The 21,215-nt window shown below is 37.0% G+C and overlaps 1 protein-coding gene across 2 annotated transcripts; it reads left to right on the forward strand.

Annotated features, from left to right (window-relative positions):
- The first annotated feature begins 16,921 nt into the window (after nucleotides 1-16,921).
- On the forward strand, nucleotides 16,922-20,827 carry myf6 (myogenic factor 6). 2 transcript variants are annotated; one of them, XM_038281275.1, is made up of 3 exons: nucleotides 16,922-17,502; nucleotides 17,766-17,868; nucleotides 20,456-20,827. In XM_038281275.1, the coding sequence occupies exons 1-3, from the start codon at nucleotides 16,984-16,986 to the stop codon at nucleotides 20,563-20,565; spliced, it is 732 nt and encodes a 243-aa protein (XP_038137203.1). In that variant the 5' UTR covers nucleotides 16,922-16,983; the 3' UTR covers nucleotides 20,566-20,827. The 2 variants fall into 2 exon arrangements, with proteins under 2 accessions (XP_038137203.1, XP_038137204.1); XM_038281276.1 differs by having other exon boundaries at nucleotides 17,766-17,856.
- Nucleotides 20,828-21,215: the final 388 nt, after the last annotated feature.

The following is a 21,215-nucleotide window of genomic DNA, read 5'->3' on the forward strand; positions in this document are numbered from 1 at the left end:
CATGTGTTTGACTTGCTTTTTTTTGCATGCATAACCATCAATATTCAATGAATTTCTTCTTTGTTTTGATAGTAACGTTAGTCCAAAAAGTCAAAAAGGTTTTAGGTGTGGAGGCAAAACCTGTTGAGAATAATTCATTCAAGTGTCAAAAGTGAGAATCTGCGGATTTTCTTACAGGACCACACACATGTGGATGCACCCCGCTTAAACACATCATGGGGATCAATTTTAAATCCCATTTCATTTATTGCTTTCAGGCATAGTCAGAGAATCGTAAATAACCAGGTCAAAGAGGTTATAGAGATTGTTTTTTCTTCACACATGCTATATTTCATAAAAAATGTCAATTTTGATCAAATAAAAGACAAAAACAAATTCATTGTAAAACATTAATGTGTTAAAGTCTTATTATGTTCTCTCTTAAGAATTTTTGTTCTATAAAGTTAAGATCTAGACGGTGGGGAATTTACTAGTAGATTGTAAATTGTCTCATTTTAACACAACATAATAAGCAGCTGCCAACTAAGCAGAACCCCTTTCTGGCTTTTTTTCTCTACAAATATGATGTTGGATCAGCAGCATGTCTGAATTAGAAATCGATATTCATAACATTTTTGTGTAAAACTTTTATTTTGATTAAACTATAAGAAAAAAAAGCTAAGATCTTGTAAGAATAATAAAAAAATATTCGAATATAAGTAGCCTTAAATTAGTAATTTTGGACTGCAAAATTATAATTGGTATTATTAACGATCTTTTTTATCATTATTTTATAAATACAGCAATGCATCAAAAATAATATAGATTAAGTACCAGCGCACCAGCTTTGCACATTTGAAAAATTCTGCAGTTTATATTGAATTTAGTTTTAAATTAATTCTCATAATTCTCTCTTATGATCAAAAACCTGCTCATCTAGACGACAATTTGTTCTCTTGCTCTGCTAGACCCTACATCTGTTACTGTTGGCTTTGTATGTAACTGATAGATCATTTTCCCATGTCCAGCTCATTTATTACCCCCAAAGAGTCTTACAAGTGAATTAACATACACATTACATACTAACATGGCTAAGGAAGTGGCCATCTCTAGAGCTTTAATTTCTAATTTAGTTTGGTAGTTTGATTTGCAAGTCAAAATTTAAAATTGGACTGAGAAAAAGCTTTGAGTATTAAATTTGCTTTGGTGATAACAGGCGACACATAGAAAAGCAAACATTCAGATGACATGAATACATTTGGGAAAGATAAATTGGAATAAACAAATGCAGGTAGCATAGAAATGTCAGCATGGTAAGAATAAATACTGCAGCTTTTTGCAGAGGAAGAGCACCATGGTAGAAATTAGAAATAAACAGCAGTAATACTAGTAATTAGATAAAACGATCAACTGCTACAGACTAATGTGATGCACTACAGAAGACATAGGTAAGTAAATTGCAAGTGATCTAAAAACTTGACATCATGACCGTCGTCATGTATCATTGATTGTGGAAAATCATCATAACCAGTATCCAGTGACCAAACTGAGCAAAAGTCATGGAGCCAACAGGCTGGCTTGATCCCAATTGGTCAAATCTTTAATTGTACTCTTAGCCAGCTCCAGAGGCAGCAAGTTATCTACATTAGGTAACCATAGTATGATGCTATTGTCTTCCTAATAAATACCTCACACCCCATGTGTCACTCGACGCAGGAACATGTTCATAAAAAATCCCTATTTAATAAACAAAGGTATACAGAAGAAGTTTGTTTTATAAAAGGCTTTATAGTGATGCTTGACACTCTGAGGTTTCATGGCTATCATATTATAACCTCCACTCTGCAAAAGCTTTCTGTGGCCTCATCTGTTGTTTTAATGTTATACCCCCATATAACCAATTCTACAGCTCAGCAGTAACACTCTTCCCACTCATCAACACCAACATTTATCAATATCCTATTAGTTTCTCTTGGAGTCGGGCACTTTATCCCCCTGAAAAAGGGTCTCATCTTGTTTTTACAGTCTAATTTTCAATGTAACAAAACCCGCTTTGTTCTGGACTCAGACTCTTCAGGAAAAAATAATATTGGTGGATCATTGTCAAAGGGGTTGCCATGGCTGCAGTCACACTTGCTGATGACTGGATTAATTTTGTATTATCACTGGCGACATCCTTGACTCCCAAAGGCGGTGTGATGATCTTGATAATGATGCTTCATCATATCATTTACAGGCTCCAACATCAAAGGGAAGCTTCTCTTTTGATTTGGATTAAGCTTCTAGTTTTTGGGGCAAGAAACTTATGACAAATGGATCTCATGATGCTTACCTTTTGAAAAAAATACATGAATATAAAATAGATAGGCCCAGACACAAAAAGGGCACTAGGGTCAACGTCTCACCTCACCGGGCTAGACAAAAAATCTCCTATCGTCTGCTGCCGGGTCAAGGCCAGTGCCCCCTCTAAGTCCCCATCAGTGGCTTCGTCTGGCGGCCGCAGGAGTATTACACCAAACGCACATTGACCGAGTGGCAAGAGGCTAATCCATCACTCTCCTGAATGAGGACAGAATCAATCAGGAGTGGCCTTCAGATCACTCCAAACTAAATTACCATTGGATGTCAGGTGATAAGCTGCAAAGGGTCACTCTCAGTGTTTATTACGATTGATGCAATGGCATGACGGGGACGGGAACAGCTGGAAAAATCTGCCGAACCCTGTAGGGTCGTTTCAGAAAACCAAATACGGTTATTATTATACTTTATGTCCATTTGCAGGAACAACCCTTTAAGCCACTCTATCACTACCAGGCCATTTGCAAGAGGGCTATTGACATTGCCTGACCAGTGTGCAACACAATCATCATGCCTCATAATGTAATGCTCTGAGGTCACGCAGAGTTTGCCAGCGATTGGGGAAGTTAGCAAGCTCTTTCCCTCGCTAATTGATGCACTTCAGCCGCTGTGCCATTGAACAGAATCCTTGCTCCATCCGACAGAGAGAAGGCAGATGCCATCAGTCCCCCACCCCCTCCTCTTTAGCCTTTGAAACCCAAGCCCCCGATCTAAACCACACAGCTCAGGGCACGAGTGAGAGGACCCGTCTGTTAGCTTAGCTCAGGAGACAGTTTCTCTGATTTGTTTGACCACCATAGAGTCTGGGCTGTGAGTTGAAGCGAGCCAAGTCAAAAAAGATTAGAAGATGGTATCACGCAGGCAGTAAGACCTGTCTGTCTGCAACTGTCTCTGAGTTCCTGCTGCTATAAGATGAGAAGTCATTGTTTGCTCAAGACTTAGGACTTCTCTAACTCTCCTCCATGCAGAACAACTCACAAATTTAACACATTTTACACAGAAATAGGGCAGGTTGAACTGGACTTAAACAAGCATTAAAAAAGATGTATTCTTATTGTGTTTCTCCATCTTTACCGAAGTGGTCTAAAACTGATAACGACATGCACATTTTTAGCCACTGCTCAGAAATCCACCAGGAGTCCCGAAGGCTTTAAAGCTTTTAAAACATAGCTGATAACATTCTCTGCTGTGGAAATAGCTTATCCAGTTTATGATATCATCAAATCTCCTATTTCCATCCACATAATTCTAGGCTGCTGCTGTTAAAAGGAGACTATGTAGAGGATAAGTAGTTTGGGCTCTGTGGCAGAATGATTTATGAGTATACACTTGGGATCATTGTTGATATTTCATCATTGAGCAAGTTATTTTACATCTTTAAGGAAAACTAAAGGATATAGTGCATTTAGTTTACTAGTAAAAGCCATCAGGGTGTAAATATGTCTCTTTACTAGACATAGCAAAGATACCATCAACTTGTTACCACATTTTGAGACATTGCAATCGCAAAATGAACAGTTTTACTTTTAATCAGATTTTATGTGAAAAATTTACAGACCAGCATAATGTTTTTGTCTGAAATTAAAGGTAAATTGTCAACTTTTTATGTAAATGAAAATCTAAAAACACGTTTAATTCCCCCAAGTCAGTGCCTTGTATATTCATATTTTTATGCATTATCCCAACCTAATTACTGGAGGTATTTCTCTATCACCATGTGCTGAATAATGTTTGATCCATTTGAATTTGCGAAATAGTTCAAGTAGACTGGATGGAGATTATTTGATGGCATTCATTTTCTAGTCTTGGTATAAGGATCCATTGGATCTAGGTTTGAAATTTGACTGATTTGTTTAAACACACACATACCGTACACTATTCTTTTAACTAGACCACTGCATTGTTGCTCTGGCTGTATGTTCACTGGACCTCTCAACTCAATCTCAGGTTTTATGTAAGTTGTTATGTGTTTCTTGGATTGTACTTGGCTTCATCCCTCCTCACATCAACTTATCCCTCAGCTGTTGAGGAAACGCTTGCATGCAGCACCATGCTGCCACCACCGTGTTTGACCCAAGGGATGTAAATTTGAATCCCAGACAATAGTCTTGTTGCCCTGCGATGGACTGGCGACCTGTCCAGGGTGTACCCCGCCTCTCGCCAATTGACAGCTGTAGATAGGCACCAGCACCCCTTGTGACCCCACTTGGGATTACGCGTGATGGATGGATGGATGGATGGATGGATGGATGGATGGATGGTCAATAGTATTGTCATCCATTTTCTAGAAACAACAGCTAGTAACTTGACTTGTAATTAGTGCATTGGTTTTAGAATTGGCTAATTTGAAAGCTACAACCCTTCCAAATTATGTTCAGTTTACTGAAATAATTTTGCTTCACTGAAGAAAGATTGATCTTTTAATGAACACAGAAAAATCTGATCTTAGAACCTACAGAGAGTAATGTGATAATTGAACAAACATTTACTTCTGATGCCAAAAAAATTTAGCGAATTAAATAGGGGTGTGGTGAGATCCATATTTAATATCTTGTGTGACTTCCATGAGCTTGAAGGACTGCATCCATGCAGGTTGATATTGATTTGTAGTCTTCTGGAAAGCAAAGGAAACAATCTTACATGCCTTCCAGAGTTCATCAAGATTATTTGGTTTGGTTTTCCATGCATCGTCTTTCATTCTATTCCAGACATGCTCAATGATGTTGATGTCTGCTGACTGGGCTGTTTAGTCCTCAATCACCTTGATATTCTTTGCCTTGGGGAAGTTTGATGTAGCGATGGAAGTAGGAGATAGAAAACCAACCTGCTCAAAAATTTGACCTCATGGTTGGGAATGTAAGAAGTAGCTAATACTTCTTGATACTTTATGCTAATTATATTGCCTTCCACCATTCAAATCTCTCATACACCTTAAGTTGGATGTAACCCCAGACCAATCTTTTTCTACCATCAAACTTAACTGTTTTCTGGTTTAATCTTGGACGCATTGGGGCTCCACTAGGTCTCTTGCAATATTTGCGGCAGCTGTGACGTAAGTCAACCGAACATTTGTCTCAGAGATCCACTTTCTGCCACTTTTCCAGCATCCTTTCTTTTAGTAGGCTGTGGGCCTTGGCAAAAGCCACTCTTTTTCTTTTTTAATTACCTTTTGTTTAGTGCTGGATCGTGGGAACTAATTTGACCATGGAGGCCATTTTGAGTCAGAACTCTACAAGCTGTTCTAGTTGACATTGGGACTAGAGGTGACAGAACCTGTTGGGAAAGGGGCTGGCCTTGGATTTTCGAGCGATCCTCCCAAGCTGATGTCTTTCAGGGGTCTGCCAGACCTGGGCTTCTCGAAAACATCTCCGGTCTCTTCAACTCCTTTCTTAATTCTTAGCACTTGACAGTGAAACACGTGGAAGGTGACCGCCGCCTGAGCAGTGGATCTGGCATCCAACCTCTTGATAATCAACTCATTGGTCTATGGGTGAATCTTAGGTATGTTTCCAGATGATGTAGGTATGTTGACATGAAAACCAACTTATAGCTAATTTGCTGAACGCTTACTTTGTTCGACAGAGCCACCTATAGAGCTAGTTTACCACTAGCTTTCCTAACATAGATAGTATTTATGGATCAGTGCTTCTGTGTTCTGTGTATGTCTGCTTCTGTCTGAACCCCCCCACCCCCCACCCCCAGTTGAGCTCAGCAGAAGTACACCTTCACTGAACCTTCCTGTTAAAAAAGAGATTTTCCTGACCACAGTCACTGCAGGCATGCTTTTTGTGAGGTATTGATATAGAGTCAGCAACACAAAGCAAGCAAATGCCTCCTTTCATCATCCAGGAGGAGCAAATCTTGGAAAGTCAGTGACTGGATGCAATCAGCTGGGTTTCCTTAGATAGAAAATGTTTTACCAATCTGGATAGTTTTATTGAATTGTCTTTGTAAGGTAACTTAAGATGACATGTGTTGTGAAATAGCGCCATATACAGGACCAAATTCAATTAAATTAAATAAAAAGAGAAGCTGGTTAAATACATTTACTAAAGTGATGATTTTTGGAGGGAGTTGGTTGAACTTGAATTGAGTAAAGGACATCAATTATAAAAGCATTCTAAAGAATTCAAACTGTTATTTATTAGAAATATTATTAAACCATGTATCAGTTTTCATGTTCAATAATACATCATAGCTGAATATATATAATATATAAAATCCAATCTAATTACATAAAAATGTGTGGTTCTAAAGTAAATACATTTAAAAAGGTTCACGCAAAAAGATGCTTTTTAGGAGAACGTACCTTCAGTTTAAGACACTTGGTAGCAAACATGAGGCTGATTCCAAATTCAATGGTTAAAAAGACAGTCTTTTATAGTAAATAACCAATAACGTTTCTTTTGTTGGATTTAGTTTATTTTCCTGCCATCCCACTGAGATGTAGTTAGGCTATAAAAGTAGCAGTCTCTAAGTCGGGAAAGTGATCCTGAAAACAACACCTGCAACCCCACTTTAAATTTCAACACATGGTTTTTAGCCTTCTCGCACGAAACAAAGAAGCCATCGGATGTGTCACAAACCAATTGCTTCACACGGCCATAAAAAAATGGAACATCTGGTTATTATTATCAAATCAATCCCTATACAAGGAGACTCTGAACATGGAAAAGCTCTACAGTAATAAAATAAAGGTTTTAAAAACAGAGACATTTCTCTGTCTTATTTAGAGGCTGTGTTCATTAACTTAAAAATAGCTTGAAAAAGGAAATTTACATTTGAAGAGTTTTATTGTTAACGTCTTGCAGATTTTCTTTCCTAATGTAAAAGAAACAAAGTAAAAGAAAAAAGAAAACTACCAATTTCTACATTTCTTTTGAGAAGCACTTTTTTATGATTCATAACTGTATTGAGATATGATCCACTTTCTGCAGGCCTCTCCTCACAGCCTGAGTCCGAGGTCCAATGACCCTGCAGGTCAGAAGGGTGTGATCTCAGGTGAAGTATTGTCATCAGGCCCATGACCAGAGTACTTAACCCCTGATTGTCTAATTCATATCCCAGGTGTGGAGCTGGGTTATATGCTGTGTGTCCGTCACGGAGCTCAGCATTTCCTCTCCAACAGCCCAATGAGCCTGTCTCAGACAGGACACGCTGTTAAGGACGCGGAGGGGGGAGGGGGGTGGGTGTAGGAGGTGTTTGAAAGGGTACAAACTGAGGTGGGAGTGGGGGTGTAGGAGGAGAAGAAAGGTCTGCTTAAGGTGGTCTCTACAGTTCATGTTAATTATCAGTTATTTTTGTGACCCCCCATGTCAGCAGCAGGCCTAACTGGATCCTGCTTCTAACACCCCTCTGAGGGAGAAAAATCACATGGACGTGACATGTGCATACAGGACGTGAGATGTTGGAGAACATGATAGGCTTCGAGGTTTGCATGGTTGAAGACTGAACAGTTGAGAAGTGCTAAAGAGAGGTGATAAAAGAACTCTGGCATCTAGCTGACAAATGCCACGACGATTTGCTCAGTGTGCAAAAATAAGTCATGTTTTAACGAACTCCTGCAGAAAATGTTTCAGGAGGATTCCTGCTGTAAATCTCCTATATGAATAATTATCTGTCAGCCACTGTTTCAATTCAATTTGGTAATGCAGAACCAATTAACAAATGCAAACTCTTGGTCGCTGTTTTATTGTGAAGCAACTTTGCAATAAAAACAGAAGTATTTAATTGAATCAATACAGTCAGGAAGACTTATTCAGGTACACACATTAGATGCTACTGTCCATACACTGCTGTCAAATCCAGTTTATAATGTCAAGCAATAAAAGTTTATCTATATAAGGACTGCTTCTGATCTCACCGTGTCTCTAACTTTACTGCAAAGCCTCCTCCTATGCAAGAGGGAACCGATCTCTGCCAGGGCTAAAATGCAAAGCAAAGAATCTGAAAGCTTTGATCCAGGATTATGTTTTGGATCTGTCTAATGACTAAATTAGCTAATGTTGTCATGTGGTAAAAAAAAATAACAGTAATGTCTAAAATCTACAGGAAACCTTTGGTCATGAAAGACAACTGTCCAACACCTTTGTGCAGTTTTAGCTGGATCTTCCCCTTTGTTTTTTTCAGCGTGACTACAGTAGTAACATTTATTACCCCCAGTAGGCATTTTGTTTGGCCAGTAATCCACTCAGAGCATGCTAACCATGCATGCGAAGGGAACAAATGCAATCCCAGTGTGTTGGTAAGGCCCAAAGATGTGATTGTAAAGCAGGATTTTGTTGCTGTAAAAAAAAAAGGCTACTGCTGTACACTGCATTGCATTGCAATACATTCTTAACAATTAAAACCAACCACAGTTAAAAGTAAGTTGATTCAGTAGAAATACACGGTACTTCAATTGAATCTGAAGCTGCAACCAAATGCTGCACCCAGTGCACTGTCAAAATAAAAGCACCTGATTTACACGATGCATTTTATCATGAAAGGAAATTGTTAACTTATGGTTCTCTTTCAATCTTGAATTTCTCCGTCAGTGTCATACAAGGTCTGCGATGGACCTTCGACCTGTTCAATAGTCTGATGACAGCTGTAGCACCATGACAGCTGGGAAAGGCGCCAACAACCCCCTTTGACCCTGAACAAGGTAATTTTTCAAGGAAAACAAATGTCATGAAGTCAGATTACCTTAACCTACCTAAATTTTTTTCCCCCATTTCATTTTTTGCATATATTGAACATAAACAGCCTCAAGATGTTACACAAAATGTCTTGAAGAGGATTTAGACTCCTTTAAATCTACCTTGTTTGAAGCACATGCAATTTTTACTTTAAGAGCCCTAAATGGAATCAAGTGGAAATAATTACCGTAGATGTCAAATGAAAACTAAACAGAGTTTACATGCATAAATGACTATGGAATATTATAGAAAAATTATTTATGAAACTAAGAAACAATCAAGAAAGAATATGAGGAGTGGTTTAAATCAAGGTTTGGTTATAGAACATGATCCTATGTTCTTAACATCTCATCTGTCATCTGAAATTAAAAGGATCTGTTGGAACAACACACCCACCAAGAAAATTATTACTCACTGAGACAAACAGGTTACCCAAGAGGCCCATGGACCTTTAGACGTCCTGTTTAGAGCAGTCTGCAAGCAAGGCAGGGGCCAAAGCAAGCATGGGAAAGCTACTGTCTTGTCCTGGTGTGACTAAAAGTTCAACTTTTCTCCTGTTTGCAAAACTCTGGGAAAACTAATGCTGCACATCATTACGAGCACTCCGTTCCAAAGCTGAAACATGGTGTTAGTGGGGTCATGCTGGGAGGCTGCTTTTTTTTTTAATTAGAGACATTAGCTTTTTCAAATGTGCTTTTTGAAGCATTACTACACAAGAAAAGCTTGACGGAAATGCCCAAATTAGAAAATAAACTCAAATTTGCAAAAAAGTTCCTACGCTTACCTGCGGTGGTTCTTGGTTTTTGTGAAAAAGACATACTGGAAATATCGTCGCCATTACTAGCTGACATGTTGACATAAAAGCTTTTTGCCCAATGGCGATACACTTTTAAAACTTTGCTTAAAATTTGCAATTCTTTTGGAAGGAGACACGACTAGGGATAAAGGTTCTTCTTCCAATCTAACAACCCTAAAATGTACAACAGCTAATATGTCCTGATTTTGTCAAAGCCTACTAATGTGTAAGAATGGCCAATGCACATGGAGACACTCCAATCAACCTGTAGCTACTGATGCAAGGACAGGATGTTGTCTAAAGCAGGCATCCCCAACCTTGGTCCTCGAGGCCCGCTGTCTTGCAGGTTTTAGAGGTTTCCCTACTTTAGCACAGCTGATTTATAATGATTGCAGTAGACCAAAAGCCTGTTAATCAGCTTTCAATTAAAATCAGCTGTGCTGGAGCAAGGAAACCTCTAAATGCTGCAGGACAGCGGGCCTTAAGGACCGAGCTTGGGGATGCCTGGTCTAAAGCATTAATGTAAGCATGTAGAGTTTAGGGTGGTTGGGGGCTGAACACAAATATTTCAAAGAAACATAGATGGGATCATTTGTTAAACTAGGATCTGAAAGAGTCTAAAAGGTGAGGACTTCTGGTGTTAGGAAAACAATAATTAAAACGCATTGAGATTAAAACCAAACCAAAGATTAAAGAGAATAAATTATTTATAAGGTATAAGGTGTTATTCAATCTTGCTGGAAATGTATGAAACATGAAACTGGGAATACAGTCACTGGGAAACTATCGAGGTAGATCCTCAATGTTCGTCTTGTTCAGTAGTTTTTAATGTTTAAGCTGCTGCTGATGTTGCTTTAATACAGAAGATTAATAGCTGCCCTGGCTAAAGTTCCTGAGCCGGGTGGATCTGCAGGAATGGGAAGCTCGTGTTGCCACAATGGATTTTGCAGATTGTTTAGGTAAAGCCCCCGCTGAAAAGTTGTCTTCCTGTGCACCTGTTAATTCGAGAAACAGGGATCTAGGTCTAAGCAAATGTCTTTATCCTTGGACTGGACCTGCTTTCCAAAACTTTGTTTAATTTTTGCAAAAATTCTGGAAAAATTCGTCTTTCTATACAATGTCTTAGGATATTTATTTTCATGTACTGAAATAAGTATATATATATATATAAAAATAACGCAACTCCATTGTGTTAGATTGCGCCTGTTATCCATATTGCAGAGGTGTCAGATTTGTGGCTATTGGACTTCAGACTGATTTACACTTTCTGCAGTCCTCTCTGACTCCTTCTTCCCAAAGAAGCCGGATCCTCCAGTTTGAGTTTCTTCCCCAGATAACGCCATGATTCTTCATGACAGCTGAAGCGTCAACCCCTTGGCACTGAGGAGGAATTTATGATCAGGCTCAGGATGCACAGGATAGCCCCGGGGAGAGAATACACAATTGTTGCACAGCAGGGACAACCTCCTATAATCTCCAAGATGTGTTAGGTTTTCCACCGTATGATAAAGGCACATTTAAGTCTGTCAAGGGACCTAAGTTGGAGCCATATTCAATTTGAAAACCCCTTCATTTATCAATGCTCTTTATTCATCATCATCTATCATTTTAAATGTGCTTGAGTGTCATTTCTTTATGGGAAAATGAGAAAGATGCTTTGTTAGCAGCTGTTGTTTACAACACAATGGGAGACAGTAACTCATTTTGACAAAACACACACAGACATTAAATGCCCTCTCCTGAGAGCTATCTCATGTTGCACATGTCACCTCTGCTGCAGTTCAAGCACATAACATGGAATGAATAATAAAAATGCATGCACCTATGAATAATTCATGTCCACAATAAAGTCCTTCAGATGACCATTTTTGATGTAGGGAACAAACCAGAATGTTTGATACTTGTGGGAGAAAAAAAAAAAAAAAAAAAAAAAAAAAAAAAAAAATATATATATATATATATATATATATATATATATATATATATATATATATATATATATATATATATATATATATATATACTGATTTTCTGGACTGTAAGCTGCCACTTTTTTCCCCCACACATTGAATCATGCAAATTATGAAAAGGTGCAGCTTTACTGTGGATTTTTCCTAACCGCCAGAGGGGGTCAAAGGTCATACTTGAGAATGAAAAAATGAGGGGCCAACTATCATTTAGCACAAGAACATGCTAGCAGCAGGCATGACGGAGAACAAATGTCCCAAATTCACACATTTTGGCATTTATTTGCCTCTTTAAACCTGCTGAATCAATGAAGAAACTGGGCACAACTCCTGCGGAGCTGAAATAAAGAGCTGTCAAAGCCCCATCTTTCAGTAGAAGCTCTTACTGCTGCAAACCAACAAGCTAACGGGAGCTAGCATTCTTCTTATTCGTCCCTACTCTAGGGGTGATATGTAGAGCTCCCCCTACAGGTATGGTGGCAGACAGTTCGGGTGATATAAACAGCTTATAGCCCAGTGCGACTTATATATGCAAGTTTCCTTTTTTTTTCTTTCAAAAGATTTAGTGGGCGTGGCTTATAGTGAGGTGCGCTCTATAGTCTGCAAAATGTTTTTGTGTGTGTTTAATATAACTGACTGTACAAAAGTAAGACAGTTTATATTTATTGGGTTATTTAGTGGCTTTTTAGAATCCATTGTGTCTCATTAAGTTTGAATTTCTTTATAAAAACCTACTTGAGCACAAAGGCAGAGGAACTAAGATATTATAATTACCTTGTTTTTAAATGCGGTATTTTTAGGCCTGCCCTCATCAGGTGCGTGCTTCAGCCAACATTAAGTGCTTCTCTCAGGTTGCTTTAAAATGTCCTTGTGGAACCGTCGGTCTAGTCAAAACAACCAGTTCCCACAGCTGGCGGCCCAGAGTCCCTCATAAAATGAGTTAGAGGGATATTCTCTGACAACTTTTGTATAAATGTTGGTCAAAATGAGTTAAAATCATTCTTATTTTGCAATGTAAAACAAGAGATCTTTGAATTATTCATGATTAATAACTTGAATTTTGATAATAAGTGGTATGTTTTTTTTAAGAGAATGGCTCCATGATTAAGATGAATGCGGAAACATTTTCTGTCATTATATGGCTATAAGTGCATATTGTTCGCTTGTCTGACAACTGAAAACATGTCATAGAAAAATAATATTTTTTTGTTGGTTGTTAGGTCTTTGTGATGATGAGCAGCAATGAGATTTAGCTTTTCTTCTGAAGACTTCCCTAGTGGGATCAGAAAATGCAATTAAACAGAAACTTTGTTGGAGCAGAACAAGGGCTATTTTTTAAGGCTGGTAGAGAGGAAGATGGTAATTACATACAAAGACATCTAAACTGGTGCTGTGTAAGGTAAACAACTAATGCCTGACACAACAAGGCAATCTTTTTAAGTCTGTTGTGGTTTTGGTGTTGTATGCTTTTTGTTTCAACTTCAATATCTATTAATTCATCTTGGAATTAATAGATACCATTCTAGGTACCGGTACTTATATTTCAAACAATTACTTCCTGGTTATAGAAGTTGCTCAATTCAGTAATAATCTGTAGAACTAAATTAGCTCTGTCGATCTTTGGTTCTTTCTGTTTGTCAGTGTTTTTCTACTGCTGAGCTGATTTTATTGACTAATAATTGATAAGTTCAGTTGTTAATTTTTTATCAGTGGTTTTCCCCATGTTTTATTACTTTTCTAAATTGATGTGTTGATTGATCATAATACAGGGAAACATTCCAAATGTCTTAAATGTAGTTTTTGTTCAGCAACAAATTTCCATCAGAAGTTACTTTAGGGCAAGAATCTTGCCTTCCATCAAATGTTTGATAGACTGCTGATTTAAAAAGGTTGACATTATTAACATGCCATCAAGTGCCAAAAAAGTGCCTGGACAAAGATTATTTGTCAAATCCATTGAGGAAAGAGGAGGGATCCTAATATAAAACCTTGAAGAACTCCTGCTTTATGCTGTTTAAATACAACACTGATAAAATGGAAATGTTTGTTTTATTGGTAATTTGTCAGCTCTTGCAGACAAACCAATAAGATATATATATAAGTTATATATATAGGTTTTATATATATATATATATATATATATATATATATATATATATATATATATATATATATATATATATATATATATATATATATATATATATATATATATATATATATATATATAAAACAAAATTTTAATGTGATTTTATTTTATTCAGTGTCTTCATTTTTGTTGGATTCCTTCAAAAACTCCCTAATTAATGGCGAAAACCAGCTGGCGATCGAGGCTCTGACCTCACATTAACAGCCTCTTCTTTTCTAAAGCTGCTTTCCGATCTTGTTTTATTTCAATACACAAGGTCATGCAGCTGTACAGAAAGAGAGATCCCTCACATTCCTGCCTGTGAAGTTTCCAATTGTAGCCCTTTAAGGTTGCAACAAATATGCCACAGGCAATATATCACTTCTCAGAGGCTTTTATGTTTTTCTGTGATCTAAAATGAATGAGGCAAGATTCTATTTATAATGTCCTATGCACACATTTCTCAAAGCTGTTTTGACGCTGCAGATTCTAATCTATTTTTACAAGGTTATATTGGTTGGAAGTACAATTCTGATTGGTAAGAAAGTCAAAAAAAAGAAAAAAAAAAGCAGAAAATATATAATATCAACATTTTTGTCAGTATTTGAGTGATTCTAATGTTGTTCTTAAATATCTCGGGTTTCAAACTTTACAAAGACGTGCAAAGTAGTAAGAATAATGACTATCAATAATAAGCAGTTAAATTTTGTTTTATTGAAGTAAAATGAGACCTTTTTAGGAATTATATTAACTGGTGTCATTTCTTTGAAATATTCATACAAAAGGTAAATAAATGTATGTTCGCTGCATCGAAATGCACCTTTTACTGAAAGCTGTGCAACCCTAGAAAAATACCAGGTGTTTTAACAGAGCAACAAGTCAGAGAAAGCCAGCAATCCTAAACAGACAACAGATCTCATCCAATCCATGTGGGCTGGTTCCATTTATATCTTAAAGTCTTTGACATCAGAGGTCATCCTTTAAACTTCTCCCTGTGTCTGACAGACCTTTGATATCCAAATATAACCTTAACAAAGATGTTGAAAGTCACGGATAGGTAGGCAGTTTCCTTTAAATTATTTAGCCATTTCACCACTTTTCAAAGACATAGTCTTTATGCTTTAGAATATTAAAATAAACATGAAAGTGAGAATAAACACTAAGCATAATGAAGATAAATAACAGCTAATATGTGACTCTAACCTACGGATCCAACTTCACATTTTTCCTTTTTCTGTTTTCTTATTCAGTGTTTTAACTTTGTAGTCTAGTTGTGGGGCCAAAACCCCAAGGCTTGAGCTTCTTTATACTCTGTGTTTTGTGTAGGGAATGACTAAATAGTTGCATTTTAATAAAACAGAACAGAAACAAAAGTGTTTTGATGAATGATTCATATGTTTTAGCTAAGCTTTCAGCTACGTTGTGTGTACACAATTATACTTTTACATGAATTGTAAAGTAGTGTTTGCACAGAGCAGAGTAGTACACAACTTATTCAAAATTGCTTGTTAAGACAACTTTCTGTATAAATTCTAAATGTTTAAGTGAGTTCTTTGGTCTAATTAGTAAAAAAGGTGTTTTCTAAAATTAACTTTAGAGAAACACTTCTTTGCCTGGTTAAGGGTTGGCACAAAATACTTCATCTGTGAGTTAAGATTTACGGCGAAATTAAAAGTACAATTTAACGAATTCACAGGAACCTATTGCTATGTTAATAGGTGAGTGTATTTTAGGTCAACCAAGATAGATTTCTTTTTTGGATCGAAGTTAGATGGGTTTTTTTTAGAGTCAGTCAGAGAGTCTCATAGGGAGGAAGTAGATCAAGTTGAATGCTTGAATAAATAGTAGTCAGGCCTTGGTAAAAATTATACTAATCGTTGCATTTTGAATAAAAAAAATACATGCTAGGGAAAGTTTATGAAATAAAAGTAATAGGGTTTCCATGGGTCATTGGAAATCATTAAAAGAAATTAAATTATAGTTTTTTAAATTAAGGCCTTAATTGGCATTAAAGTTCTTTAAATTTGGTTATCATGGCATTTAAAATGCTTTGTTTAACAAGAAAAAAAACCTTTATAAAACTATTTTGTCAGATAGATTATATCAGATATAACTGGTTCGGCATGTTTGCGCAGAACTGGTAAAGATAACGAAGGATATATATATATATATATATATATATATATATATATATATATCTTTATATATATATATATATATATATATATATATATATATATATATATATATATATATATATACCCCAGCTTGGAGGAAAAAAAGGGGGAAGGGGGAAGTCTGCCAGAGATGGGTGAGGGAGTTTTATATATATATATATATATATATATATATATATATATATATATATGGGTAAATGTTGATAGCATTAATAATTTCTAAGAGCATTAAAAAGCACTGAATTAGAGTTACTCATTCCTGTATAAACCCTGGAACAAAATAACGATCAAACCTTGAGGTACTCCCAGGGAAAATATTGTTCAGAAAAATGAAATTATTCTGCTAATCTAAGGTAGGGCAAGAAATACACACTTTGAAACTGTCTCACTTAAGTTAACTGGAAATGATATTTTCTTGTTTATAACTCCCTTATTGTCCCACCCCCTTTAAATGACTATCAGGAGCCTGCCCCCGCCCTCCGTTTTCGCTAATTCAAACAAAGAAAGTTGTGATTTAGGACAAAAAAAGGTTATAACCCTAAAACCACTAAGCTGCTCCTATGAAACAATGAAAAAGTAGGACAGACTTTGTGTGTCCTTTTGGAGATCAAATAATACAACAATGCAGTTGTTTGGTCAAGATGCATTTAGTTATAACACCTGTCATGAAATTTGAGGTGACTCTTTAATAGCTTCTGAATGCCTCAATGTATATTTATTCCCAACACGAAGTCTGTGTGCAGCAAAGACCCATTCAAAAGTAATATGCTTGTAGCAGTGTGGCAGCCAGTGTTGGATAGAGTTTCACATTCTATATATAAGCCTGTTGACTGTGTCCCCACTGCTCTATTTAAATGCCAGAGTTCCACTGTCAAAACAGAGAGAAGGACGCAACAATATGATGGACCTTTTTGAGACCAGCACTTATCTTTTCAGTGACTTGCGTTATTTAGAGGAAGGGGATCATGGATCGTTACAACATATGGACATCACAGGTGTATCTCCTCTGTACTCTAACAGCAACGACAGCCCGTTGTCGCCAGGACAGGATAATGTCCCGTCTGAGACAGGGGGGGAAAGTAGCGGAGAGGAACATGTGCTTGCCCCGCCGGGTCTCCAGTCACACTGCGAGGGCCAGTGCCTCATGTGGGCCTGTAAGATCTGCAAGAGAAAGTCAGCGCCAACAGACAGACGCAAGGCCGCCACGCTCCGAGAGAGGAGAAGGCTGAAAAAGATCAACGAAGCTTTTGACGCACTAAAGAAGAAGACTGTGGCCAATCCTAACCAGCGACTACCCAAGGTGGAGATTTTACGTAGTGCCATAAGCTACATCGAAAGGCTACAGGACCTGTTGCAGACCCTGGATGAACAAGAGAAAATTCAAAATGGAACTGCCTTAAACACCAAAGAGCTTAATGTAAGCTTTCACTGATTCACACTCCTTAGAGGAAACTCCTTCTAGTGTCCTCTTGAAAATCTAAATCTGTCCAGGAGTGTGCCTGGGGGCTCAAATGACTTTCAAATGACATCAAAGTCCTTGCTTGGGCTTTAGATATGTTTCTTTTCTGACTATTACTGTATAATGTCTTGTTATATATTTATGCTAGGCATCAACCATTAGGAATCACATTTCTGCATGAGTTGCATTAATAAAGAAAGATTTTTTTCCCCGTTTTGCAGCTTGCCAGTGATGAGTATCAATGGAAGAAGTCCTCCGAGGCCTGGCGGAGCTCTGCTGATCATTCCAGTGCAGCAATGAACCAGAGACAAGGTACAACTGACGGTCAGTCCGGCAGTTAGCTGTTAATGAGCAAAGCATAACCTTAACTGGTAATGTGCCGTTTAAAAAGAATAAAAATAACTTTTCTGTCTTACTGATATTGGTGCAAAATATCAGAAGAGATAGTAAAAAGAGGTTGTACGGCTGTTTAGGGTTATGGAAACCCAGTAATCAATAGTGTCAATGTTTTCTATGTTTTACTCTCTAGGATTTGCAAGAGCCATTCTACAGACATTATTACTTTTTTACAGTCACTAGATATAGATTATGTTTCTGCACCAGCACCTAAATTCTTCAGTTTTTGTCTTTAAAGTCGTAGGGAAGTCATATTTAAATGTCAAATCATTCTGGCTTAAACATGTATTTAAATGTACCCTAATCTGTCAGATTTTGTCCCAAAAGTTAGAAAATTTCTAAATCCCAACTTAAAATCTGTGTTTTTTTTCGTTATCTTATGCAGGCCAGTTAGTTATACGTCACCCTGAACGCCTAAATTTCAGCCAGTCATATATCAATGGTCATCTGTCAATCTAATTTTAGTCATAGTATCTTCATTTATATGTCGCCGCTAATATACGGAACGGTTGAAATAAGAAATAAGATTCATTAGTTCCTTTCCCATTAAGTTCCATCCCAGTGTTTACGGGGATGGACGTCTGTGTCTTCGGCAGGCGTAGAGCTAACAGAAATGGCAGCGTTGCGAGGCAAGGGCTCAAACATGTACGGCTGGAAGCCTTCTACACCAAACCAAGCTTCTGCCGCCCTGGCGTCCTCTTCCACAACATCTTCGTGACAGCTAACTGGTTAGCAAGATGCTTCCGACAAACCGGCCACAACCAAACTTGCTTACGAACCTTCTGCCACAACAATCCCATTGATAATCAACCAATCACATTCACTACATTCAATCGTGTAAAGTCGGGCACCGCTCGGGAGAATTCGGAAATGCATCGTTTGGAACAGCCGCTTCCCTACAACTTTAAAGGATCATTTTAAGCTTAGTGAGGCCTACTTTTAAACACTAAGAACCATCGGATGGACACAGTTTGAATGATAATAAATGAACAAGTAACAGTCCAATTTGTTTAATATAAAGAGAAATTGCAAAGTTTTAGTGTTTTTTTTATTATTCATATGTTTAAAAGAATAATAGTGACATAAACAGCTCTAAAACACTTTGGCTTCTATATGACAGACTAAATGACTCATAGATGAGAAATAAAACTGCTATTAATCATAAAGGAAGGAAGTCTAACTACAGATGATGCAGGCAGCAGCTATCTTGGCTATGGACGTCAGGATGATGTTCTTGTCTTAACTTGCAGACTTGTTTTTCTTACTTTTGGAGGTATTCTAGTAGAAATCTCCTGTTTGGAGGCTGAACATTTTGGTAAAAATGGTTACAAATGGTTATAACCATCATTATTTTATATGACATAGTTTTATTCTTTGAGTAAAAAAAACACATGGTAACATCTTGACAAAGCTCCAATGTCAGAATGTTTACAAAAAAGGGATGAACATTTGAATAAAGGGGGGTTTTGTTAGCATTCCACTAAAACCTTCATCTAAAGGTACATTTTCTTAAATTACTTTAGAAAATACAATGATGCTTTCTGAGGAATCTGTATGAAATCACTGATGAAATAAAAAGCAACCAATATCAATCATACATTGAGGGCCTTATTTTTTTTTTCGTGTATACGAGATACGTTTGTAAAAAAAAAAAAAAAAAAGACACAATACCAACCTTGATTTGACACACAAAAAAATGCCGGTAGTGGTTTGGTGTTTGAAGTGCGGGTCCTAGAGAATATTTATAATGAGTAAAGGCCGTACCTACTGGAGTGTGTTAGTAAACTTGTATAAATGAAAAAAAAAGATCCGCAATGTGCCGTACACCAATTGATAATTGTGATAAAGAAAAACCTAGTGAGCACATATAAATCAATTGTTCAACCAATGTGCAAACAACTAGAAGCTAATGATCCATGTTAAAGTGGAATTTGGGTGAACTGATTGACTTTCCTGTCAAACAAGCCTCGGGTGACAGAATACATTTAAGGAAGTTAATACATTTTCATTCATCATTGTTACACTTAAAGGAGGATATTTGCAAACAACCTTAAATCAGTTGATATTGTAGAAACTTAAAGCAGCTTTTCTATTCCATTCCAACTCTTTAGCATTCTTGTTATGATTGATAGTGATAAAGAAAGTGTTTTTATTGTTGTACTGTTTGGAAATATAGATAGGTTTAGAGTAAATGGTGTTTCTTGTAGCCAGTATTAGATTGACACTCATCTGACCTTTTTTTTCTCCACTGAATAAATGTAATCACATTAAACCTGGAATTCTTGCAACGTTTTTCTGAGATAAACTCCGAGCTGTAAAAAGTTTACTTATTTGATGGCTTTTTGTACATTTTTTACTGCTGTGCTCAAGATATCTGAGAAACACACTCATCAAACATCCTAACCATCAATAATAAACCGCTGCAAGTGTATATTTTTCAATTTTCATGTCTGTTTCGATTAAAGCTTCTTGCAAAAGATAAACATTCGAGTGACCAACTTTTCTTTGCTTTCAGTGACCAGTGAGTCTTCTGCGACATCCAGCCTGCTGCGTCTGTCTTCCATCGTGGACAGCATCACCAATGATGAGAAGCTCAACTTCTCTGCTGAACCCTCAGAAAACTGAAATAGTCTAAAGAGTTTTATAGTTTCATTATTTAAAATTTCCAGCGTCATGCTCTGATTTTTCCGGCTATAATGCATAATTCTGGCTTTTCCTAACTTGTAGTAGGAGAGCAGAAATTTGTACATATTTTATATTGACGTGATTAATAAAATGTATTTATTTTGTTTTCAACGCCTAACTGATGGTTGAAGAAACTTTGCATTCTCTTTGGAAAATTTGTACACTTAGTTGACCAACAAATAAATCCATTACTCTGTTGTAAGGTGTTTAGACATTTTCTTAAATTTAAAATGCATGCTATAAGGAAGTTTTCTCATAAAACCTTTAAAGAAAACCATTTTTGCTATTTTTAGAATATGCATCATGCAAATATTTACCTCATGTTTTTCTGTAACGATAGTAGTAGTAAAGGCTCTAGTACTAAACCGGCGTTCATGCTTATTAGAAGTACATAAAAACTATGGAAACTGCTCTGGAACAGTTCGCTGCCAGAGTCCTCGTCTTTGTTCACCAGCAGGCCTGATCCCACATCAGTAATCTGAGTCCCCTCCAAACACCGCGTGCCTCCACACTCCTCCCCTATCACATGTTGGAAACACAGAAACTTAGGATCCAAAGCATGAGTCCAAACCCCAGTGGGTTAATACAGT

This window comes from Cyprinodon tularosa, unplaced genomic scaffold (genome assembly GCF_016077235.1).
Source record: "Cyprinodon tularosa strain WSP-4 unplaced genomic scaffold, ASM1607723v1 ctg17, whole genome shotgun sequence".
NCBI classification, from domain to species: Eukaryota; Metazoa; Chordata; class Actinopteri; order Cyprinodontiformes; family Cyprinodontidae; genus Cyprinodon; species Cyprinodon tularosa.

Excerpts from the sequence above, each read along its gene's own strand:
- myf6 (XM_038281275.1), top strand. The coding sequence starts at position 16,984 with ATGATGGACCTTTTTGAGACCAGCACTTATCTTTTCAGTGACTTGCGT. Across the intron at positions 17,503-17,765 it reads TAAACACCAAAGAGCTTAAT|CTTGCCAGTGATGAGTATCA; the intron begins GTAAGCTTTCAC and ends CCCGTTTTGCAG. Across the intron at positions 17,869-20,455 it reads GAGACAAGGTACAACTGACG|TGACCAGTGAGTCTTCTGCG; the intron begins GTCAGTCCGGCA and ends CTTTGCTTTCAG.